General features: G+C 35.1%; 1 protein-coding gene across 1 annotated transcript; it reads left to right on the forward strand.

Annotated features, from left to right (window-relative positions):
* The first annotated feature begins 835 nt into the window (after positions 1–835).
* On the forward strand, positions 836–26,788 carry LOC120333911 (E3 ubiquitin-protein ligase RNF126-B-like). Its single transcript, XM_039401307.2, has 12 exons — positions 836–1,071; positions 1,613–1,671; positions 2,109–2,178; positions 2,713–2,794; positions 3,022–3,075; positions 5,448–5,550; positions 5,930–5,998; positions 6,297–6,395; positions 6,988–7,063; positions 19,608–19,701; positions 25,150–25,265; positions 25,652–26,788. The coding sequence occupies exons 1-12, from the start codon at positions 997–999 to the stop codon at positions 25,766–25,768; spliced, it is 1,014 nt and encodes a 337-aa protein (XP_039257241.2). The 5' UTR covers positions 836–996; the 3' UTR covers positions 25,769–26,788.
* The last annotated feature ends 265 nt before the right edge of the window (positions 26,789–27,053 follow it).

The raw sequence follows: 27,053 nt of genomic DNA on the forward strand, positions 1-27,053 counted from the left end.
ATTGTCAACCCAAACCCAGACCTAATTGTCAACCAAAATTCAAACAGACATCAATACAGCAATACGAAAAAAATATAACAGAAATAAAATTCACTCCTTGCCTGTCATACTTTAAAATGCGTTAAGCTATAGACTACAGCTACAAGTTAATCATAGACTAAAATCTGGAAATTTCGAAAAAAATCTGATTCTACTACGTACCTATACCGGTACGCTATACCGGTATACATCTACTACAAAACGAGAGAAAAATTTTATTTCACAAAACAACATTAACAAATAAATACCGGTATATACTTATACAGCATTATCCACGCCAAATGGCTTTTATCAATCAAAATAGGGAAATTTATGAGAAAATTTATACACGTGAATCATACTTACGAAAATCGTCTCCCAAAATACCCCAAGAAAATGATTATTTATGCTTCAATTCTGCGAAAACGATCAGCGGCGACCTCGATTGCGCTGATGACGAAACAGCACGAAAGGCACGCACAAACAGTGCTACATGACGACCAAATAATCGGTTATACACAATATTTTATTTTATAATATTATTTTTATGATATGAGTATCATTTGAAATGTGTAAAAATCATTAAATTTGCGTAGGAAACAAAAACTTCTCAACGTCGTCATGAGCTGTGTAATACCCTTTGACCTTGACAGAAATAACCCTTGCCACATTTTTGAATATAGGAAGCGAAGTTATTTTAAAATTTATTTTCTATAATTTAAATTTATTCAAGAACTATTTATTTCAATCTTATTTACTGCGCAAAAATGTATATTTCTGTGTTGTGAATTTATATTCAGTATTAAAGATATATGTTTTCTCCTGACAGGGCTCATAAAATTTGGCATGACTTGCTCGATTTTTGGGAACTTTTGTAGTTGCCATACCGTTGCCTGCGTTTTCTGAAGATTCTTCTAGAATTTCTTGTTGGTTTTGGGGGAAATTGGTAGGCATTGTAGGGAACTACTGTTCAATTTAATGGCGGAAGCAGCAGTGGATCCAGCTCGTTTTTTCTGCCATGGATGTAGCAGGCATTTTCGTCAAAGTTCTACAGTAAGTTTCATTTTGTTTGACCATATTTCATTATTTTTGACAATGGCTGTATTAGAACTAAAGTCTGAAAAGTACTTTGTTCACACACTGAGTTTTGATTATCCTTTGGTTAACAGCAGGCCTTGCCTTCTATCGATTTTATAACCATCTCGATTAGTACCGGTATGGCAGCACATTCTACATTACATTATTGAGCTGTCCATGGGCTTTCCTTTTTCCCAAGCAGTTTGACACAGTTCTCCGATCCCAAGAATAGCCCACGCATTAGAAGACATCAAATATAACAGTGGGGGTAAACGCGCCTTCACAAGACAGCTTGCCCCCCTCCCCCAGGATAAATATGTAAATCCTATCCTAAAGCGAAAAACGTCACCATTGGATTCTTCGGGGAAAAATAGTTCGATTTGCTGAAGTAAATCAAATTTGGAATCTGAGAATCTGTGCCCTACTGCCAAGACTGCAAGATAGCAATATGAATATGAGGATTTTATGCTATAGAGTTTATCTGTGTTCAAAGTCGATTATGTTTTATTTTTGCTAGGATTTAATCTGTCCTCACTGCAGTTCTGGATTTGTTGAAGAAATTGAGCATGATACAAGGTTCGAATCAATTGTGTAATCTTGTTAGAATTACTCTTTTTGTGATTAAAATGGTCTATCTCGGAGTGGTTTGACCACTTTGCGATAACAACGATTCTGCAGGCATTAATTTAACAATAGATTTTTGATAACAATAGATAATGAGCTGAAACTTGGCATGTAGTTGCATATCTTTAAACTATTTTTCTAAGATTCGTCTCTCTGCTTTCAATTGTGGGATTGTTTTGAATAATCACAATTTTATCATTGGTCGGATGTTTCTTATAGAAAATTTTGTGCCCACTATAATTATACCCCAAAAACACGATTTTGAAATGCTTAGTTACGTCATTATGCCGATTTAAGTTATGATGAATCTAGTCATAATATAACAACCACGATAAAGGATAAAATTAGGTGTGTGAAATTTTAATAAATGTTTTAATTTCTTGATTCAGCCTTGATACATCTTCTCAATCGGATGTAGATGTCGAAGAATATCACAATGGTGCAGCTTCAGCACTGGAAGTTAGCTAATTTTGATTATATTTGATTACGATACTATGAGATGCACAAGACCAACTATTGAATCAATTCAATACACGCGATTAACAACAAATGATAGATAGTCACAATTGAATGCTTGGCGCATATGAAAAGTTAAAATATTTGGATTATCATGATTTAATGACTCATTAAAACGAGAGGCGGATAACTTGCTTACACAGACAACTCGTCATGATAGATAGGCAGATAAACTGTCTGAGTGTTGTTTTATTACCTCATTTCCAGTGTAGATGTATAATTAGTAATTACCATCTTATTATTGTTTCAATAGCAAGGGAAACAATCGCCCAGTCCAAGTTTTGATTGATTGGTAATATATTATAATGTTATTTAATCTTTGAAGAATTCGAATCAAAATGAGGAACTTTTACTTTCCCACTTGCGCATATTCAATTTGTTACATCCTCAGTTAGTTGGTGGGTGTAGTCCTAAGAAAAAATATTAATTTGTTGTTTTTTTGTTGTTGTTATAATTTCATTACTGTAATTGTTCCAGCTATTGGGGGGAAGTTTCATGAACTATGTACCAGGAATTGCAAACCCGAATGGAGAATTCTCTGGCAACGACGGTCCCTTTGGTACGTTTTTTCTTAATTTTGGGAACATTTCTAATAGAGTTGAACCATAATATCAAAGAGGAATATTGATTGGAATTTTTGCTCTTATTGTCAATGGCTTTTACATTTATTATCATGTTTAAAAAGTCTTACATTTAAGCTAGAAGATATTAAAACAACTGATTGGCAATATTGTTTTGTTATCATCATTGGTTTTTGTATACCTAAATTTATCATTGTATTTCCAGATCCGATATCTTTTTTCTCGTTTAGTATGCGACCGTCTATGGATTCAAATACAAGTCAGTTAAATTAAATGCTTTTCAGCAGAGAATCAACAATCTTATTATTTCAGAAATAGTATTGTCGAGTGTGTGTATGTGTGTGTGAACCCATAGAAAATGTTTATTTTTGGACAGGGATTTTGCTATATGAAAATGTGTATGTGCTCAACAACCTTCTTTCAGAAATAGTATTGTCGAGTGTGTGTGTTAACCTATAGAAATTGTTTGTTTTGGGACAGGGATTTTGTCATATGAAAATGCGTATGTGCTCAACAACCTTCGTCTTTCAGAAATAGTAGCGTTGAGTGTGTTCATGTACGTGTGTGTGTACCTACAGAAATTGTTCGTTTTGGGACAGGGATTTTGTCATATGAAAATGTATATGTGCTCAACAACCTTCTTCTTTCAGAAATAGTAGCGTTGAGTGTGTTCATGTACGTGTGTGTGTACCTATAGAAATTGTTCGTTTTGGGACAGGGATTTTGTCATATGAAAATGTATATGTGCTCAACAACCTTCTTCTTTCAGAAATAGTAGCGTTGAGTGTGTTCATGTACGTGTGTGTGTACCTATAGAAATTGTTTGTTTTGGGACAGGGATTTTGTCATATGAAAATGTATATGTGCTCAACAACCTTCTTCTTTCAGAAATAGTAGCGTTGAGTGTGTTCATGTACGTGTGTGTGTACCTATAGAAATTGTTCGTTTTGGGACAGGGATTTTGTCATATGAAAATGTATATGTGCTCAACAACCTTCTTCTTTCAGAAATAGTAGCGTTGAGTGTGTTCATGTACGTGTGTGTGTACCTATAGAAATTGTTCGTTTTGGGACAGGGATTTTGTCATATGAAAATGTATATGTGCTCAACCTTCTTCTTTCAGAAATAGTAGCGTTGAGTGTGTTCATGTACGTGTGTGTGTACCTATAGAAATTGTTTGTTTTGGGACAGGGATTTTGTCATATGAAAATGTATATGTGCTCAACAACCTTCTTCTTTCAGAAATAGTAGCGTTGAGTGTGTTCATGTACGTGTGTGTGTACCTATAGAAATTGTTCGTTTTGGGACAGGGATTTTGTCATATGAAAATGTATATGTGCTCAACAACCTTCTTCTTTCAGACATAGTAGCGTTGAGTGTGTTCATGTACGTGTGTGTGTACCTATAGAAATTGTTCGTTTTGGGACAGGGATTTTGTCATATGAAAATGCGTATGTGCTCAACAACCTTCTTCTTTCAGAAATAGTAGCGTTGAGTGTGTTCATGTACGTGTGTGTGGACCTATAGAAATTGTTTGTTTTGGGACAGGGATTTTGTCATATGAAAATGCGTATGTGCTCAACAACCTTCTTCTTTCAGAAATAGTAGCGTTGAGTGTGTTCATGTACGTGTGTGTGGACCTATAGAAATTGTTTGTTTTGGGACAGGGATTTTGTCATATGAAAATGTATATGTGCTCAACAACCGTCGTCTTTCAGAAATAGTAGCGTTGAGTGTGTTCATGTACGTGTGTGTGTACCTATAGAAATTGTTCGTTTTGGGACAGGGATTTTGTCATATGAAAATGTATATGTGCTCAACAACCTTCTTCTTTCAGAAATAGTAGCGTTGAGTGTGTTCATGTACGTGTGTGTGTACCTATAGAAATTGTTCGTTTTGGGACAGGAATTTTGTCATATGAAAATGTATATGTGCTCAACAACCTTCTTCTTTCAGAAATAGTAGCGTTGAGTGTGTTCATGTACGTGTGTGTGTACCTATAGAAATTGTTCGTTTTGAGACAGGGATTTTGTCATATGAAAATGTATATGTGCTCAACAACCTTCGTCTTTCAGAAATAGTAGCGTTGAGTGTGTTCATGTACGTGTGTGTGTACCTATAGAAATTGTTCGTTTTGGGACAGGGATTTTGTCGTATGAAAATGTATATGTGCTCAACAACCTTCTTCTTTCAGAAATAGTATTGTCGAGTGTATGTGCGTGTGTGTGTGAACTCTCTTATAGGAATTGTCTGTTTTCGAACAGGGATTTTGTCATGAAAATGTGTATGTGCTATCTTGAGTTCGTAAGTTAAAGGAACAACAATCTTCTTCATTTCAAAGTACTCTTGTCGACTGAGAGTGCATGACTTCGTGCTGAGCAAATTTATCACGAGAAAAATAAAGAAATGTTGATTGTAAAGAGAGATTTTGTTGTATGGAAATATACTTGTGAGTGGAAGTGAGAATACATATGCTATCTTGGAAGTCGAAATATCATGTTTAAAAAAAAAAGTGATCGTTTACAATTGCCTAAAGATATGTTGAAATTTATTATCAGTCTATATACTACATTACTATATGGGTTGAACTTTTATCAATTAGTAATTAATGTTGTTCTGTTATGTTGGCAGCTTCAGGTTCTTCACAGCAAAGAACTAATGAATCAAACACATCTGGATCGGAACAACCTGATGGAGGTAGACCAACAGTGGCCGGATATAATCTGAGGATAAGGTGAGATGGCAGTCAACAAAGATTTTAAATAACCCAGAACACCTCAGAATGGTTAAAGCATGGACTTTATGGTGGAGGAAGTCGTAACTGGCCAGAGGTTTACGGGAACCATCCTACAGCGGCGAAGAGTCCAGCAATCCTCTCGCACATAACCATCTCGCATGGGATTCGAGTCTGCGGACCCACGCAGGGTAATTAGAGGTGCGACGGCGAGCGTATTTCTAACGCTTAGCACGATGCGCCACATCGCCGAATATACAGTGCCTATTGCCTAGAATGCCCATCATATTTTCTTGTGAAACTGTAGGTAACATGTAAATTCTGAATCAGGCATTCGGGTAATGACAAATTATTTCATGTAATTTTATTTTTCCCTTAGAGCTGTAAATCCTCAAAATAATCAAGGAGGACCACCAGACCCAATGTCACAAACTGCTTTGGTGGAAGGGTAAGTGACTAATATAGTTCTCTGAAATTTTGATTTGCAACCGTGAATTCATCCTCCTATATGTGAGCTAATGATGATTGTTTCAACTTATAAATTAGTTAGTTTCAAAACCTTATTTAAAGTTTATAGAGCTCCATTTCACGATTTTTTTCATATTCATTTGTTGATTTAATGTCGACTATCGTTGAAATCTTGTTATAAACTTTCTAAAAAAAATTTCGTTGCTTCGCGTATTTGAATTTCAACAAACTATGCAACAAATTTTGGTGTGAATTTATCTTTCAATGAAACTTTTCAGACTTCTCCAACAACTCATCAGCGGTGCAGATCCCAGTGCTATGTTTGGAGGAGGAGGAGGCACTGCAATATTTAACACAGGTGGAACAGGAGGCCCTCTGTGAGTTGGATAATAATAAATCAAGATTTATTAATAATACTGGCACTAGTGGTAAATATAAATTTGAATGGAAATTGGAATACGTAATATTATCTTACATATGCAACTCTTTGACTCTGTGGTGTGGCGCATTGTGCTAAGCGTTCAGAAGCGTTCAAGGCTATATATACATCTGAAACAAATAACTGGCTAACTAATACCATACCCGACATGGACTGATAAAACGTATAAGATGCTGTTGTTTGTCATGTGATTAAGCCATCTTATCGGTTTTACTCTCCCTCGAGATAAATATGTTAATCCTATTCTTTCAGTTATTATGTTTGTATTTTTGGGAAGTCAAATGGAAAATAGACACTTTCAATTTTACTTGAAAGGTGTCTTGTGGTAATAGGATAGTGCTGTTATACAAAGTGATATAGGCGAACTTCTACCGTGTATGAAGGTTTTAGTTTTTATTTGGCATCCAGGTTATTTTTCAAGTTGTTAATTTTCACGATGATAATTTGTATATCAAAATGCTGTGGAATGAAATAAATACACTGTGTAACATTTGAGTGTCTGACAGTGACAACCCATTTGTCTTTTCCAGGGGCATGTTTTCACTGCATGGCAACCCAGCAGATTATGCTTGGGGATCGAATGGACTGGATGATGTTATAACACGAGTAAGAACTTATTTTCCACTATGTTGTAGAGTAGTGGTGTAGCCTTGGAAGGCCAACCTTATCACAAATTTCCTGTATCTTTGTGGATATTGTATAGATTGATAAGCGTCCTGACCCACTAGGTTCAAGTCTATGATTCCCTAGTACTAGTCCTATAATATGTTTTCTCAAAATCAATTGTATGTCCTAATAGATGAAATAGGATATCTATTATCCAATGATAAGTTTCATAATAGCTTAAAAAGCAGAAGTATAATGAAATCCTCAAGGTGTCAGCAACGAGTCAGTATTTTTGTTCATGTTTACCACATTCCTGCAGTTGTAACCAAGGAGTGGCGTGATCAGTACAATGTAATCCTTATCTTGAATAGAAGGTCTTTCAAAAGGTTAATTGGAATGCTAAATAGCATGACTAGTTGCAAGTTTGTTGTTGGAATGCTAAATAGCATGACTAGTTGCAAGTTTGTTGTTGGAAAGCGTGAGCCGCACAAAGGAAGTCGAAATATATGTACAGTGAAGAAACGAGTTTTTATTTCTGAGTCAACAGAATTTTATGCTATTACATTAATTAGGACACAAATAGCAAAAATCAACAATTATAGTTTACTTTTCATCACATACATTTATTTTGTATAGTTCGTCCGTCATAAGATGTTACTTAATTTATTGATCTCAGTGGAGCGGATATTGTACTTATGAGGAGTGTTATATCAGTCAATCAATGTTTTTGAAATTTTCCGCCATAGAGCGAAACAATATAGAAACAATATAACAGCGACAAAAGGACAGACAGAATGCAGATAAAGTTAATAACGTGCAAATACATGTCCATCCACCAAAATAGTGAACACTCACTGTAAAGTGAACACACACTATACGATATCAGGCAATGACTTTTAGATCAATTTGAGATGATTAAACTGAACAAAATAACAACAGGAAACAAGAGTATTTTGATAATGAATGGACATTTATATTATGGTAAATCGCTATAGATCATGTGATGTCGCATTGTCAACCTCCTTTAGTACTGCAGCCTTGCTGCTATGGTGGAATTATAAGTTACACTAATGCAAAGTTCGGCAAACTGCGGCCCGAGTAATGTTTTTTCTTTTCTGCCTATGAACGACCTCACTTTTAATGCATATAGCAAAAAATGTTAAAAAAAGAATAGTTTGGTTGATTTTGATTTTTAAAATTTGGCAGCAAAATATCTGTGAAACAATAATAAGTTTGCGACAAGAGCCGTACATTCCAAAGTACCTAGATCGAACAACATATTTCTTTCATGAGCATTCCGAAACCTGTTTGTTGGATATACCAAGTCAGTATCACAGTTACTACGTGGTTTAATGTTAAACGTCATTACGAAACGTGTCATTGCAAGTACGAAATTCACCCCCAGACCCGGGACTGCGCCAACTGCTCATCTGTATGACAATGTAAAACGTGTAATTTGCGCGTTCGGAAGCACATATTGCTGTGAGCAGCTTTTTTAAAACGAATTACTTACTTCGTACTCGCTCTTTTGTGACGTACTGCATGACAACTAAGTTGTTGCTAGTTGATTTTAACGCTTTGACCAACACACAGAAACAACATCATCGACGATGAGTATATAAAAACAATGAATTGTGTTTGGTAATAATTAAGAAACAGCCACATTCAAGTCTCATTGTGGCAGGCTCTTACCACAGGAATACGAGTCGAGAGTTCGCCATAATTTAGTGTTGATGTTGCGATTGTTCGTAGGCGGAAATCAATGCGGAATGTGTATTCTTGCCCGCCAATACATAAAGTTTGCCGACCACGGCACTAATATACTGAATGTTGAATTTTAAACAACAGTAATTAGGGATTAAAAGGCAATAAATAATATTTGCACAACATGGCAAAAATGATGATAGGAATGAACGAAGGTTAGTCTTTTTTAATCAGCAGTCAATGCACCTATCGCAACGTTGATGTTCGCGCTCCATTTTTATGTATTTTAGAAGTTTCACTACTCTAGCAACTTGTCGTAGACTTGATTCGAGATCAATTATTTCATTGTGCGCCCTATTTTTATAAGAAATTGTCATAAATGAATTCAGTATAAAAGCTTTTTCTTGTATTATTGACATTTTATGTGAGTCGCATGTTTCCGGGCGACATTACTTATAGATATAAGACTGATTAAAGCGTCTAGTCTAGAACATTTAACCATAGTGTTAGTGTTACATCATGGTCATATGTATACAAATAGCTGAAGCTATTAATGTGGTTTCCTAACGAACTTTTGTTTTGTTAATAACTGCTCAGTGTTGGCAAAATATGGCAGATATCAGAAAGTATTACAAGCCAGCAAAATTTACACTTCTTGATGATCTAATTTACGTTTTTTGTAGAGAATTGAAAATTGGTCGTTGTAAACGAAGTTATCATCTTTGAGATTTTCTCAGGGTTAATATATTATCCTCCTGTAAAACGGTAAAATGTGTTGGGGAACAACGTTCCCTCTAGGCTGGCCGACAATCCCCACGCAGTACTTTGGTTCTGCCACGAACTGCATAAGTATTAAAATGTCGTGTTCTTTTCTATTTTTTCTAATTTTCTGCGCAGATCTTTTTTTGGAGCTTACATGGCCCTATTCTGCGCAACTAAGCAAGCTCTTAGATGGAACGTTGTTGGGGAATAATAACCGTTTTGCGTCCTCAGTAGATTTCTCCTGTGCGGGGGAAATGCGGTAAGAAATTTTAGTTTTTGGTCTCGTTACAGCTAATACGGGTTTTATCACTAAAATTATAAACTACTTCTGTGGTGACATTCGCTCTTTTTCGTTGCCAGCGTTCTCGAGGGCAAACTTTTTTAGGTGACTCCAAATGATATCGAGTTATGCAACATGTCTATCTACGCACGTTATCTCGGTCATGAACCCACAGTAACATAGGCGACCTAGGTCAAATGACATCTAAGTTCAGATCTGATTTTTGTGTGTGGCTGGAAAGCGTCATCGTCGTCGATTTTAGAGTTCGCCTTGTCTAGTTTTTAATATTCAATTCCGCGGAATACCTATCGTAACGTTCTATATCACCGTTCGTTCGAGATTAAATTGAGAAAAATATTGTATAAGGTTATAAAACAATTAATTAGGCGAAAAAATGTTTCAAAGCCCCACGAAATAGGCTGTATTCTGTATAAATGTAAATATGTATATAATTTTATAATTTATTTTCATTGTTTGACATTATCGGAAGACGATCTCAGCGGCTTTATGAAGATCTATATATTGTTGCGTCATATGGCGATAAATTTTTCGGTACAAAATTTTTCACGCCAATCTGACATTCAGAAAATATTGCTGCTTGATACTGCAAGTTCAAAGACAGGGCAGTGCTCAATTATCGGAATGACAACCGTCTGATATTAGAATTTTCATGCGCACCAGCAAGCTTAATAAAATCAGTCCGTGGAATGGATATTGATTTATTCTTCTTTGTGTGTAAATTTTCTTTTATTTTTGTAATTTATCGACGTTGGCTATTATCCAGCTGTATGTATTATTGGACCGATGCGTTCTTGTGCGCAAAGTTGTGAAAATTTCTTGCAAAAGCTACATGCAGAATTGAGATTTGATATAAACTTTATTTATTTAATATTTAAATTATGAATTGTTATTAAACCAGTATCAATTTTTTTTTCATATATGGTACAACGATGTCAGTCCCCATTAAAATTCGACGCTGTCTTAGCGAATGGGACTATGTAGTATTTCTCAAGGCGCCCCCTGCAAAAATAACTTTTATAACATAACTGCTCTACTATCCGCGTTATCCATTCTTGCTTATATATCCATTTATGTCGTTTAAATTGAGTAAAGATTCACTGAGCCACAAGTTTAATCTAGTATTCAAATTCTGTATTATTTTCTGTTTTAATAATATTAATTAATAATATTTGCGCTGTGAACAAATAGCAAGTTGTTATTGTATATGGAGGATATTATGTTTCATAAAAAGACCGCAAATGTCATTTACCGTTCTTACTGAACCTTTCAAACTGAAAAGAATTTAATATGTGGTTTTAGTTTATCCTCACAAAATCGCGCTAAAATCGTAAAAACGAATTTCGCCGAAATCGACACCATCTTTCTCGGCGGCCACGCGGGCAAAGTAAACACAAGCGAGGTCGTGGCCCCTCGAAATCTCTCTCTCTTCTACCTCGAATTACGAGTGAACTATTCACCTTCGAAAACGACCGATAACTGAGAGAATTTTCCTCGCGATCTGTTTTGATAACGTATTTCGACAAAAAGTATACGATTCTTGATCGCATTCTAACCTATATTAGGCGGTCGTGAAATTTAAGCCAAAACCACTTCGACGGATTCAACGTGTCATCGTCTAGTGTGGTTTTGCATTGAGATTTATTTTAGATAAAACCGACCAAATCACAACTTTAATATGTAAAATAAATTTAAAAGAAAAATAATGAACCTAAAAAACAGTCGAACAGAAATAATGTATTAAACTCAAGAAAGTGAACTTCAATGTTTATTGTAAAATTCAAATAGTTTATGCTTGCAACAATCAATTGTCTAATCAGTGGTGCAATCTACGACCAGGGCGCCAATTTGATTCGATATTCACGTAAACTTCAATACAAAACAAATATATGTTATTGCATAGTATTGTTTATATGACAAATTTCAACGGCTGCGGGTTAGTGATGTCACCTTTTTTTTATCAGATATAACAAAAAATGTGACCTTGCAACGTCGTCTTCCGTAGTTAAAGCTCTCGCAATCTTTCGAAGTAGCTGAACTTCAAAACAGCACATCTCATTTCTTTTTGCATTTAGGATTGGACCTTTTTATTGGACCTACGTATTTTCTAAGAGTAAAGCGAGAGTACAATTAGTGAACACGGGGTATTTATATACATTATACAAGGTGACCCAAAAACAGAACCAGGCCATTTGGAACATTTTCTCGAGAGAACATAACTTTTGTGAAAAGCGTTCTAGATTACTGAAACTTTTGAACCAATCATACACAAACAGAAGTTCAAGTGTTATATAAACTTTCTTCTTTTCGTAAAAGTAAATAAGACATTCAGAGTATTTTAGAGAGAACATAACTTGTGTGCAAAGCGTCCTAGATTGCTGAAACCTTAACTTTTGAACCAATCATACACAAACAGAAGTTCAAGTGTTAAATAAATTTTCTTTATTTTCATAAAAGTAGTTACAAATTTTATAACATAACGAATAATAAATAGTTGTTCCAACGTGTAAAGTTTTCAAATCGTTAGAAAATGTTTGGCTAATAGCTTGGCGCTTAAGCTATGACGGTTTCCGTATTTTTTTATGTTAATCTTTTTACGGTGGCGATAAAATATGAAAATCCTTTAAACTTATGATTACCATGTTATACGGTATGACTCAGGAGCTAAAACACGACATTACAAATTCCGTCGATTCAAAGCACAAATCATTTTCCTAGTTCTCCTCAAGACGAGGCTTTAATGTTTTATCAAGTATGGTCCCAATTTATTTCTGCTGTCAGGATGTCTTTGATGAAAAATCGTTGGTCATAAACGTCTTGATATTTATGGCATATTTTTATGATCACTGACTCATATTTTGCCGTTTTGTTCTGGCAAAAGTAGCGTGGTCGTAAAGGAGGCGATCTGTGAAGTTTTTACGCGGTTGAGTACTATTGACTCGCAAAGTATTTTCTTCTCCTCATATTTTGTCAGTTAGTCTCTGTCAATATATTTTAATTAAAATAACGCGAATTGAATGGTATCTCCATAATAAATTCGTTCATTGTATTCTATCGTTCGCGTGGTATTTTTATCAAGTGCTTACGTTTTATTACCAATTTTTAACAGAGCGATACAACAATTTTATCCTGGTATTGGCCTAAAGCAGGAAAATATAAGTCTGTGTCCGAATAGTTCAAGAATTCAAGAATTTTATTTAATAATTGATTTCGATTCCGATGAATCTGAATTAGCATATTTTGCACAAAATTTCACCACATAAATGACAAATTTTCTAACAAAAGCTTCAATTTCGAATATATCTAATTTCGTTTGGAATCTTCATACTCCGCATGACTGTGGTAGTCGGAATCAAATTTTTTTTTCGTAGTCGAGAGTCGATTGTGAATTTTCTCGACTCCACCCACAGCCCTGGATATATATATGATTGAGATCTCCACCCGGAATTGAAAAATTCAGCATCTTTTAACTGCCTGGGTTATTTTAGAGTACGTGACATATTGCACTTGTCGACAGATTTAAATCTCAATTTTGCTTATAAAAGCGATTTTTTATCGCGTTGCAAGCTATAAACACGTTTATTCTTTTAGCCATTGTTGATAATTAATATACAAGGTGCGGCTCGATGAACTTGTATACAAGATATCGGCGCTGATATCTCACGAAAATTCTATTTATAGCATACTTTAAGCGCGTCCGGAATTCGTTGAACTTCCACAGAAGTTCAGGAAAACCATGCATCGATGGTATGTTTTAGCAACTGTGGACGCGACGTCCTAGTAGTTAGGTCTTAGTTAATATTTTAGACGAATCGGATTCTGAATCGCAAGTGATATGATATCACTATTTTACAGAATAGTTAAAAATCCTTTTGTGCTGCGAGTTCGCATGGAAAATTATTTTCAAAAACAAATTGTCGGAGACCTATGGATTGGCAATTCAGAATGTCGAATATTCTCCTCCACATAAGTACCTTTTCATTGATGTTCGTAGGCTAGAACTAAAATTTTCATTTTTCGGCCCTATACTATGTTGGACATTATATAAATGGTTATCTCTACACACAACTGATAAATTAGGCACAGGTGCCTTGAAACCCTTTACTATTCGTCGAACAAGAAATGTGTTTGTGTACGTTATTGAATTTTACAAAAACAATTTCAGAATCAGCGCTCATATATCTTCAAAAGGCAGGTTTGTTATGTTAAGAACGCATTTCGAGATATATTGAATAAACAACCCAGTTACATATTTATCTCAATGAGTTTACAAAAGACACTTGTCCTTTCTGCGACCCCCAATTACTTACACGACGCTCTCTGGTAGCTCTTCTGAAAGTGGTGTATTTATTTAATAATAACGGAATAACGTTGAGGCGGGATTGCTCAAACAAAATACAATATAATGTACATTTGGAATTTATGTCGAATATAGTCAATTCAGGAGTAATATGGAATTTACTCACTGGCAGTCTGGCTGGTACAAGATTTTTTTTTGGGGGGGGGGAGTAAGCGACGGATCAATCAATGTTTGTTCGCTTTTGTCCCACCCTTAGAATATTCTCAGAAATAGAAGGAATTTTCACCTAAACGCAATTTCAGTGGACAGCAAGTTTAATTGTTATCTGCCCTCTATCTACACGAGATATCTGCTGCTGACCGAAGGCAAATTACTTGTGATTATTTGTAATATCTGTATGTGTAGCCCAAATAAAATATTATACATCTGAGATATTCAGACTATTTGGCCTTTTTTAACACCAGAGTGCCAAAAACCACAAATTTATTATCCCAATCAATCTAATTTAATCAAATGGTCTTCAACTCCCAATGCAATCGTTAGGTCACATAAAGGTTAAAAACGCGTCTATAACTGCCAAATTACTGAAATTGCATACCATTTACGAAAATCCTTGAATATTTATTCACTTATTATGTTGCCTCACTAGTAATTTGAACTTGACTTGTCATTTAATCTTGTATTTCTTGGAAGTACACTTCAAGGTCATGACTTGTAGCCGATGACGCTTAACAATGCAACGCGATTTCTCCCGTTGTTTGCGGCAGCATTGTATGTTGACAAAACATTTTATATTTGCGTTAATTAAATTGAAGCTTCTTCGTGTTATATTATGTGTGAAACAACTTTGTAATGAATGGGATTATAATTTTCGATCATAACATAAGATTCTGAATTTATATTATTGCCAATTGTGGTTTTTGTATATTTACCGGTAATTTGTTTTAATGTGATGGAATCGTTACAATGAAATCCTTTGGCTAATCGGAAGCAAGTTTTCGAAATTTGGGAGAGTTTTTCGGATTAAGAAAAATTTTGACTCCGACTCTGGGTCGTATAAAATATATCAGCTCCGACTTCGGAGAAAATTAAATTCAAAGAAAAAAAACATTACGCGTGCAAGCTAGTGATGTACCGATATCATTTTTATCGCAGAAACTGATCCGATGCCAACGAAAAACGCCGATACCGATACGCCGATATTTTTAATGATGGCCATCTTTTTTCAAGCAAACTTGCAAAAAGAGCAAACTTTTTTGCTCGCCGCATTTGGTGGAGAGAACTAAATAGGATCCTCCAATATGCGCAGATACATTTTGTAAACAGAATCGTGTTTATGTATGGCTTTTTGTGTCTTTGATTATGTTTGAGGTGTCATTATTTTAACCGCTATTCATTATGAGAAAAGTACAAATTGTACAATACTGGGTAATATATCATCTTCTTATGTTCTGATTGTCAACATCATTGTCTTTCTATACAGGCGGTTTAAAATTTCTCCTTAGTCGTGTCACGACTTTCAAATTACTTTTCTAGTAACTGTTTTATCGGCCCATCATTTGTTTTTATCACCATTATCAGATTTATTTATTTCCTAGAAAGTCTAATTTTGCCCAAATTTTAGCACGAGAAATAAGTCAGGTAGGGTTATCTGTAGTGATCAACATGCGGTTATCATGACAAAGTCATTTTTTTCTCGTTGATGTTAGGCTGGAAATTTTTATGATTGTGATAAGATAACCTAGTAGCACGTATTCTAGATTAAGAGTTACTGTTTTGGGTCCCCACAAATCACTAGAATGAGTGATATCGTAGGGAATGATGGGGTCGCTCATAAGCAGTTGTTCAAGTCCTACCACTTGAGTGAAGTCGTAAGTTCACACGGGAGTCGCAGCGTATTTTTGAATCACCGGTGTCGGATTCGAAATTATGATTTCCGTAGAGTCGTTTTGCAGACTTTAGATGACGATGGAAACTCCAAAAAAAATTTTCCCCAAAAAAATCAAAAAAGTATTAAGTTTACTAATGCGTACTGGACAGCCTATTTCAAAGAATGCTTGCATACGCAAAAGTTTTTGTTATCAAAAACTGGTTCACATGCAGATGGAGTCGGAGTCGAAAAATTTTCCTACCCGTAGTCAGAAATCTAGTCAGGAATAAATATAGCAAAATAGATTTGAGGTTCATTCCTTCGCAACGGACGCTATTTTTATGTTTTGCTTTATGGAGAAATTCCTGAATCCCAATAATAAATCAATCACTGGGCAGAAACTGTTGACCGTCATTTTTTGATTACCATGTTCTCGGAAAACGTGCATTGTTCTGATACTGAGATAAAATCATTATTTTTGCTTGTTTTGATTTTCCGATATAGTTTCTCGGAATTAGAGACATATTTACTGAATCCTTTGGTAAACACGTACAAGATATCCAGGTGAAGTTGATTATTTTATTGATAATATGAATCCTGCAAGACCTTGCGTCTCAATTCGTAGATGCTATATTGCTTGTTAATATGATTTGTTTTCTTTGATTGTACTTAAGAGTAGAAATTTTATAATTATTGGGTTATAATAGGTTATCTATCTCCTTGCGTTTCTCTGGTTACCTATACTGATATAGTGGTGGGTCATTGAAGGGATTCTATCAAAAGTAACCTTTACTATGAATTGTTCCTTGCACATGTTACAAATACAATTTTAGAGCTATGGAATCGAATTATTGAAGTATTGGCAGAATCGTCTTAGTCAAGAATATCATTTTTGTTCGAATATGGAACACTAGTTCTTAAAATTGTAATTTTTAGGCAGAGATGCGGTGTGAATTATGAGTTCGTCTGAAAAGCAATAATGCGACTTGTCTTTGAAGTCGATTTGGGTAGAAAATTGCATTAATTGAATTTAAAACTCTTCCGCTTCAAACGTCGTTACCTGACTAACTTCACACGGCTACATTGTCTTTCAGTATTCGTTAGTTAATATATAAATTATTACCATTAATTTTTTTTAATTGTCTCAGCACAAATTTATTACAATTCAGAACCTATATGCCCAATCGAAAAATGTAATCACTGAAATAGGCAAGCGTTACATTTTAATTCAATAAAAAATTACATAAATCCTTTCTGCCGGGTTGGAAATATTCTCGGTCATTATCATGATAATGTTTATTGTAGAAATCTGATTTTCCATTCTTTCCCAATAAAGAAATATACATCTCTATTCTCTAGACATATATTTTAAACATTTTTAATCTAATCGAATCGAAATTTGCATCGTCACTATTTCTTCCTCGCTAGTTTGCTATATATAGAGTGGCGATGAATGTCGATGTCACTTCAAGTTTGTCTAACCTTCTCCGTACGCCACAAAATGTCTATTTTGGATTATTTCGCGAAATGTCAAGTCTTTGTATACATTAGGACACTCCTTTTTTTTACTTAATGACCATACTATTTAAATGACGTGTTATTTTGTTATGAAAAACTTACGGAAATGAATTCATACCGCAAAATAGCAAGAAATGGTAAAGATTGATAATAATGAAACGATTTTTTAAATGTATGTTATTCCTACTACTCTGATATAAAAAGCAACTTTTGGTCGCACGATATCTCAAAACAGCAAAATTTGACAGGAACAAGTGAGGTGACAGTCGGCATCCCTGTTTAACACTGACATTAAACACACAGCATGGAGATCAAGCCCATTATACTGAATGCAATTAAACCACTACAAAGCTTAGGTAGTTGCCCGTTAGTAGAATCACCAGAATATGGACGGTGAAAAGCCCCAAGACTTGCGGTATATTTGCTTCGCCGATTTTGGCCCACAGTAAGTGCTTTGCTTGCTTAGCCGTAGAGCACACGAAATGTCAAAATCGATTTAGCGAGTGAGTATAAGTTGCACCCCGGTGAGAGACCGCAGAATCTGATTGGGTTTTCTATCACAAGTTATATATACGGAATTTCATATTTTAGGCCACAATATTTAAGTAATAAATTCGAGCACGGGAGTTTATATCAGAAGAAGGTATTACGCTATAGTGCAGATGAAACTGCGACTGGATGCCCAAAAATAAGCTATTAATTAATTACCATTTATTATTGTTACCCCAAGTAGCGCACGAGTCTTTTGAGTTAATATGCAAATCAATTCCCATACGGCATTTCCGTGAAAATGAGCTTACGTCGTATCCGAACTGTGAACTATTGCCCCCGGAAGTGCACTTTACGGAACCAGATTTAAACACGATTCAACGAGAGTTCAATCTGGGACACAAATCGATAAATGGTGTCTCGCTCGCCGAAGCTAACCTAATACAAAATGTAAACACGCACGGCCATTTTTTCTTCTCGTGAGAACGAATTTCTCTCGCTTCAGATTTTTGAGCTATGGCATACACGAGACGATGATATAAAACCCGTGGTGGCAAGCACTTTATGCTCAGTCGATATATTCTGGCTTCTGGGTGCAATTAGGCATCCTCTGCAGTGAGGCGGATAAGAGCATCATGTCGAATCGATTTATTCATCTGTAAGAATCCATAAATTTTCCAATGCTGTTACTGCCGTGCTAAGCTGGTTTCAGATGCTACTATGTTTCTCAGTATAATGTACTAACCCTGATCATTGAAGCGTGAATTGTCAGAATATTTCCCCCTCATTATGTTATTTTCACGCTTCATTGGCGTTTGCTTTAAAATGAAGCAAAACGTATTAAAGTTGTTTGCGCACATTCAGCAATTTTAAAATTCACGTTCAATGATATGTGAAGGATTAAAAAAAGCGACGAAGAATACTCGTCTCGAATAGATTTATAGATAATGCTTTTTCTAGAATTTTGTATTCAAGTATAACACGAAAGATCGGTAGCATCCGGATTGTCGCTAGTCGAGTGTTGACAATATTGTTGAAACTTTAGAATTTTTTTTTGCATTGCTTATAGACTAGAATTATTTGTTTAGGTTGGGATTATTCGGAGAAGGATAGAAAAAGACCAGCGTTTTTTTTTTCGAGTTTTTCTCACCCGTGTTATCCTGTGCTTATTACATTTTAAAGTATACATTGAACAATTCTTTTTATCAAATATTGTCGGTACTACGGCGTGAGGTAAACCACCATAGGTCACCTACTTAGCTTAGGGTTAGACAAAAGTGATTCCATTCGGGATGGACAATGTAGCGATTGGCCTTATGTTACAGTACTAGATTGAGGTAGATCGTACGATAAAGTTACGCTGAATAGGCTCGCATTGTCAATGAAGCATAACTTTATTTGTTCTTCAGAGTAAAACTGGACTTACAGCTCAAAAATGAATGATTTAGTTGTATGATTCATCCACGTGTCAAAATGATAAATCTAAAACCACTTTTTTTTGCTTTTGTTCACGTCAGAATTTCACTACTATTTTATTAACTTTACTACAAGCAATATGGTTTCTGTATCTGATTGCTTAGACCGTATTAATGCTGCATTACAGCTTCTCGGACAGTTGGAGAGTTCCGGTGCGCCTCCAGCTTCACAGACCGCCATTCAAAGATTATCTACTGTGACGATATCCAAAGAACATGTCGGTAAGTTGAATGGTTTACCTTATTATGACTTGCCGTGATCGTAACCCAGTAATGAAAGGTGAAGTCATCACTTGCAGAATTTTCTTATCGTATTTAGGGCGTTATTGTTCTTGCCGGTCACGCTCCAGTTTACCTTATTATAAATTGCCATGATCGTAACCCAGTGATGAAATGTTAAGTCATTACTGGCTGGCAGAATTTTTTTATCGTATATAAGGCGTTATAATTCCAGCCAGTCATGCTTCAGTACGTTTTGCAATTGGTGATCCTGGGCTTACGTTTCCATCGTCCTGAATTATTAAAATTATATCTTCCCTTAAGATTGCAGATGATATAATAGTATGCATTTTTAAATCAAAACGTTATGAATGTTACCATACGTAAGCACTAACACAAAAATTATTTAATAACACATTCTTTGGGAATGCAAACGAGATAGTCTACATACGTAATTCAAAACGGTAAACAACGGCGTTTTTCCTAGGGAGTGGAAAACAACATCATTACTCGCTATTTATCCTTGAGGAATTCGGTTTTGATTTCCATTAAAAGTATATGACGTAGTAATGTTTAGGGAGTTCGCGATTTGACGTCTTTCGGCTTTTGGATAAATTTATAATCATCTATAATCGCGAGTGGATAATCTATAATCGTAGTAAGAACTCAATATAAGATTTGCCTTGGACGTATCTATATCTATTTTTTGGCCAAAATTCAAAATTTTTAAACGCATGTCCACCATCTTACCCAGGGCGTGAAATAAATTCAGTTGGTATCGATGGCCGCTGATCTAGAGCCGTGTTTACAGCGAAGGTAGAGGGAACACAAAGCGAAACATATCATTCACCCATTTCATTTAAAAGTCTTCGGCCATGGCTTGTGGCATTGACCTTTTATTGCTTCCCAACATAGCAAACAGAATTTTAATATTGTGTTTTTGTATCCGATTACAGTTAGATTATTTATCTACTTATCATCAAATTAAATACGATTGGGGAGAATTGCTAATTTCATCATCAATGTGACACATTGAAAAAACTGGTGGTGATATCATACAAAATCAGGGATGAAATTTTAATATTTTGAGTCCCTATGGTTTGGTGTCAAATGATGCTTCGTATTAGTTAGTTTTATTTTTTTAATATTATCAAACAAACAAAAATATGACTGGTCTGTTACAAACAAGATAAAATCGTTGTTGTTTTGACTCATGAAAAGTTGCGTAATGGTATTATTTAGCCTTACGGAATTGATATGTTACATGTTTTCAATATTGGAATGGCCGTCAGCTATTTTATAACTTTTTAATAAATTTTTATTTGCGAAACAGACTTATAGATTGAAACGAGAGCCGCATTGCTAATTATACACGATGACATTTAACCAAGCTCTTATTTGATTCTTTTCTTACGGAAAATAGCATTAAAAATCCGTAATCTTTTGTAAAGTCAGTTTGGAAAACATACGGGTAGTGCTAGTAATACTCACATATACATCGACGACGGATTATAGCTTCGTCGAGTGACGTCGCCAACGATACGTTTCAAATAGGTTTCGTTCTCTCTCGTCCGTATTAAAAATATGCGATGAACTCTTTGTGAACCACGGCCTGCTCCATCGCAGGAAACGATTTTCAATTATGCTCTTTTAAAAGCAAGAGACGAAAAACACGTTTCGCGGACGGCTGCGCTTTTCCATACTTTAGCGACCAACGACTTTTCGCACGACTGAGCTTTAGATGCATACGCTTAATTTGCTCTGAAGCAAGTTCACATGTACTCACTAAGAAATTCACCTATCACCTTATATAATAAGTCACAACCAAAATGCTAGTACATGGTACTTGGCTTAAATACCATTCAGATACACCATCTAGACTTGAAAAAAAAATTAAATTTGTTTAGAATTCGCCCCTAAAGTGTTGTATACTGTCATTATATTGTTTCTTTATGTAAATTTGCCTGAATAAACCTTAAAAGTAAATACCCGTTAAACGAGATAATTCAAGACTCATGGCATGATTGGCTCTAAATAGCTTAGCAGCATTATGTACAATGTACATGAAGAAGTGTTTTTATGCGATTACAATCTCATGATGTATTGTACTTCTTCTGAAAAAGCATTGAAAATCTGATCCATAAGCAAAAAAATAAAGTATATTATTAGCGAAATATATTTCTATTTTTGTCATGGTACAGGGCAAGTGCCAGGTGATTGTATCCCAGTTACTTATTAACTCAAAATAGTAAGAATGACCGAATGTCACCTCTCAATTAAGTAGTCGTACGGAGGTTGTAATATTATTTATAGAGGAACAAATAGTTCACATTTAACATGGAACACTTCTAATATGATCGCAATTATACCAATGGCCTGGAACAGGCACTTTCGTGATCGTAATATCATATCTGTTTGCAATATCCAATTATGTTCTATGCCAAATATTGAGTTAAATTTACACTAAAAAGGCCAAACGCCGACATTCTTCTTAAAATTTGTTGAATAAACATAAAAACGGCGAAAACCGCGGCAAAAAGAATCAATTTGTTAACGACAGATCAATGTTTGCGTTCCGGATTTGGTTCCGCGTCGTCGCGACCTGCGCATGCCCTCTTGACGACCTCTGATTTTATTTACTTATTCACAAGCCACACTTCAATTCAGGACCTGGCAAACACACCAAAAGCCTTATCTAAATACACACAAAGCACGTTGTATTGAAGCTCTAACTCTATAAAGACTACAGTATATTATTCGATAATTTAGGCAAATGTTAAGAAACAGCTGTTAAAACTATCACACTGCTCGCTAAAGTTATATTATCATGGATTTGTTATATTGTGTCACACAGCACTGGCAGTATAGGCATCTATTATTCGTATTTCATCAATGGCTTGGCATGTATTCTCAATATTTGACTTGAGAGAGAGTGGGGTTTTCTACTTATACTCATATACTCATTCTGTTGAGTAGATATCTGAAAATTGATTCAATAGCATGGTTCAGTTGGGCATAAAGTACTAGCATATACTAGCTTTCAAGTTTTCAACTTTAGTCGACTTATCGATAAACTCTGAGCTACGTCATTTTTACCTAAGGAGAGAAACCGCATAATTCGGCCTTACGTCAAAACCTAATCCAAATGCAAGATCCCGCAAAGGCTGTGAAACCCATGCGAACCATTATATCCTTGGAATGTATTAAGAATAGGATATTTCATAATTGTCGATTCTGAATACATATATATATTGAACAAAACCTTGGGAAAAGAATTTGTCATTTTCAATGACCGGAGGCCGGAGCTAAGCCCTGATTTTCATATTGAAAAATCCTAATTAAAAGAATTCTATAAAGCTACACATTTGCCTGATTGAACATATCTAATGGGAATTATTCTCTTCTGGAAATATATTCACGCGGAATTTTTTTTCAAATATTTTCATATATCGATTTTGAAATTTTCAAAATTTAGGTGTTTTTGAAATTATTCTGTAATCCGTGGTATGGTATATTTAACATGTCCAATCTGATCTACACACACACAAGCCTGACAAATCCCAAGTTGCCGTTAAAAATAGCTATCACTATAGTAATATTAACCAATTTTATATCAAGATACAATCTTCTTTTAGCTTACATATCCCCCACGACGCAACGTAAACGTAAAATAAGAGTGAACAATATTTTAGGTCCCTTGAGATTTAAATTTCACATATAATATTTATGAGAATAAGGGTCAAATCAAGGGCATATCACTATTTCTATTCGTTCGTGTATGGTTCTTCCCGGTTTTGGAAATGATTGGCTCATTTGGTGTTTTTGATATTACGTCAAGCTATTTGAAAAGAGTTTTTTTAGGATGTTAATGTGTTTTAACCGCATACGCTGTTTAATATTTAAACTTACAGAATGAATATTGGCTCATGTGGTGTTATCTTGATCAGACTTACGCCTACACAAAGTGCTAAAATAAGTTTTAAAATTTGCTGATGACTCAAAAATGACCAATATTTATATGTATTCGTGAAGCGTATATAATATAAGCGCCACCGGACTTAGTGGCTAGTCTCCCAAGATAAGCCTAATTAAGCACGAATTTGAAAAAAATTACACATTACAAACAACTCAATTGATTAAAGCGAATTAAACCATCGAAATTTGAATTATTTTCACCATACATCTGATAGCGTTTTATTACACCGAAAACCCCAAGTTTTATCAAAATTTCCACAATTCGACGTAATTTTATGATCTTACAATCAGAGTTCGAATCTGCGCATCAATTTTGAAATTACACAAAAATTCTTGGTTATTTTTCGTTCATTTTGACAATCGAACTGCGCGATGATGTCGTTAACTTTGAACAACTTGAACTTTTGGCCGTCTCTATTTTCGTCTATTACCTGATCATATTTCCAGATAAATATTCTTATCATTCGTTTCAAATCTAAACTAAACTTTTCAACCTTGGTTCTTTGAAACACCACATTATATATGGTAGAAAGGACCCTTATAATGTAGTTTCTGTTATTTTTTCGCAATTATAACCACGTGAATTTAATAGTTGAAAACACATAATAATGTAAATGCTTTTTACCAAAGAGTTTTGCTTCATGGACAGACTGATTTTATAACATGTACGTTCACCAACTAATTGCTAATGATGAACCCTAACCAAAATCGCATAATATTTGAAATAAAGATTTTTTCTTCAAATTCGAAGATAAAAATCACATACCACTGGATGAATCGTATTATCACGGTCTTCCGATAAAAGCAACAAATATCGGTTCTAATAAAATAACCCTTATTTATCGAAAATATCTGAATACAAAGTCGTTTGTCTATGAATTTGACCCGATTTAATACGCTCGCGCTGTTAGACAGTGGTCTCCCCAACTGGTTGGGACACTAACACTCTAGGTATTTGTCGCCGCCAGTGATGTGTGTAAATTGTGTAATGTCCCGATAATTGACGCAAAACCACGAAGCATTTATGTTGATTAATCTCAACTGAGGTAACAATAAATAACATTTAGGATAATTAGGTTATTTCTCCTTCACGCCGTGTTTATATGACTAAGATTCAAGTTTTTCTGATTTTCCTATGAGCTTCTGTATATGTTAGTGGGGTTTTGCTCTAAGCCTCAATTCTAAGAAATGTTTTCGACTAGAAATAATGGTTTCCAACGGAAGAAATTGCTTTTAGTTATGTCGTCAAAATATAAATCATGACTTTAATGGCGATTGCGCCATCATTGTGGTAATCGTTTTCCAGTGATATAATAGCAAGCGAAATGTGGCAAATCCAGTTTAAACTAAAATTGCACTTCGATGATGACACAATCGACATAAGAAAGTACCTCAGTAACTGGCGTTGTTTGGCTTGTGACTAATATTGAAGTGAATAGCAAGAAATTTCAAGTTTTTATTTAACTTATTTTTCAGATGCGAACAAAGATTGTTCAGTTTGTATGGAAAGTTTTGTAAAAGATGATAAAGCAAAGAGATTACCATGCGAACATATGTTTCATATAAAGTGTATTGATCAGTGGTTGAAATTGGTAAGTTAAAATATTTTGAATAGGGTAATATAATATGCCGTGTACGAGAAAATAATTTTTGAACATTGTTGGAACCGAAATGTTGCATAATACTACCTAAGAGCAATGCTCAAATAAATGGACACGAGGTCTACTGCCTAACTACAGTCTACAGTACAGTTCCAGATAAGTCCCACCCACATTCACATCAGTATAGGCAATATGCGAGTCGTGAAGCAATATATCAATTGGACATGGGAAATTTGAAAAAATAAAGTAAGCTTCCAGCGGCCTCGCCCATCTATCCAACAAATAACAAAGAAACCTGCCCCACTTGGCATATCACCAGCCATACCGATTAATACCGCCCGTGGCATTTACTTATTTTATTTCATTTATTTCCACAGCATAATACATGCCCTATATGTCGAACGAATATTGAGTCAAACGACACCACTTCATGTCCAGGATCAACTAATATAAACTCTCAGTCTACGTCCGGGCCTTCTACAAGTGGGATTTAGTATGACCCAACATGACAATGCTGGATACTAGATGAACTACAAATAACTGGAAGCCGGCGGTCGAAGCCTGGGCGATTCCTTGTCTATAAGAGCAAAATTACGGCGCCAGAGAACCATATAATACAATTTCTCTGTTTTTCGGGAAAAGTCGACCGTTATCAGCAACATGCAGATATGACAAACTACATCTTTCTTCAGTGACGAATCGCCTTGAACGTTTCTTTTTTAATTTTACGTACTTTTGGTGTGTTTTTGGATCGGTACTAATCATTGTTTTGGATTGTGACCCTTAAAACCCAGGTCATTCGGAACATATTCTATATAGACTTTATAAAGTCTTAAAAGAACGTGATTTTGCGATGAGCGTCCTAAAATTCTGAAATTTTTGGGTACAATCATACACAAACAGCATAAGTTCAAGTGTTAAATAAATTTCTTCCATTATCATCGAGGTAATCGAAAAATTTATGGGTACTGTTTTTTCGGTCACTATATATATATATATATACCTGAAATTTCAGAATAAATTTAATGTGTAGGTATGGTTTTGCAAATTCATGGTGCTTCCCGTCGGGATATCGAAATGGTTTGTGTGCGGAACTGAACTGTATAGTTTAGGCTCATATATATATATATATATTACTTTACTATAAATTTCGATATCTTTGTCTTCCTGTGCCCACGTTTTGGACATTTTACTTTTACAAGGCGCTTATCTCGCGCGTCATACTTCATTAATTATATGCTGTAGCGATTTCAACTTTATTTAAATTTTATTTACTTGCAATGCGTGTACGAATGTGTAGTTATTATTGATATTATGAATACGCCATTTGAGACAAGCTTGCCTCTTGCTTCGTCGCGTTGGAAAGATTATTCGCTTTTTAGCGAAGTCTCAATGTCGTACTCGTCTGTTATGATTAATTATTTATTTCATTGGAAATTAGTAAATGCAAGTGTATTTCGCGTATGTAATTTGATTTTCTATAGAAAATAAAATGTATTACTTTTGGAATATAATGTGTTTTGTGCCTCCCGAAGCTTTGCACAAGCGATGACACAGGATTGTGATTTATTGAGAATGCATCCTGGCCAGAGTCTGGAACTCTAGTCTAGAGGTTGCAATTAGTATCCTAAATCAGGGGTTCTTAATTAAACAGCGGCAGGTTCTACTCGGCTGTACCAGGCATGGGATTGCTTATTAGAACCTAAATAGAAAGAACCTCGCTCCGAGGCGATTATTGATAGGCAAAAATGAAATAGCATGAAACACCCATTATGAATT

This window comes from Styela clava, chromosome 15 (genome assembly GCF_964204865.1).
Source record: "Styela clava chromosome 15, kaStyClav1.hap1.2, whole genome shotgun sequence".
In the NCBI taxonomy this organism is placed as follows: domain Eukaryota; kingdom Metazoa; phylum Chordata; class Ascidiacea; order Stolidobranchia; family Styelidae; genus Styela; species Styela clava.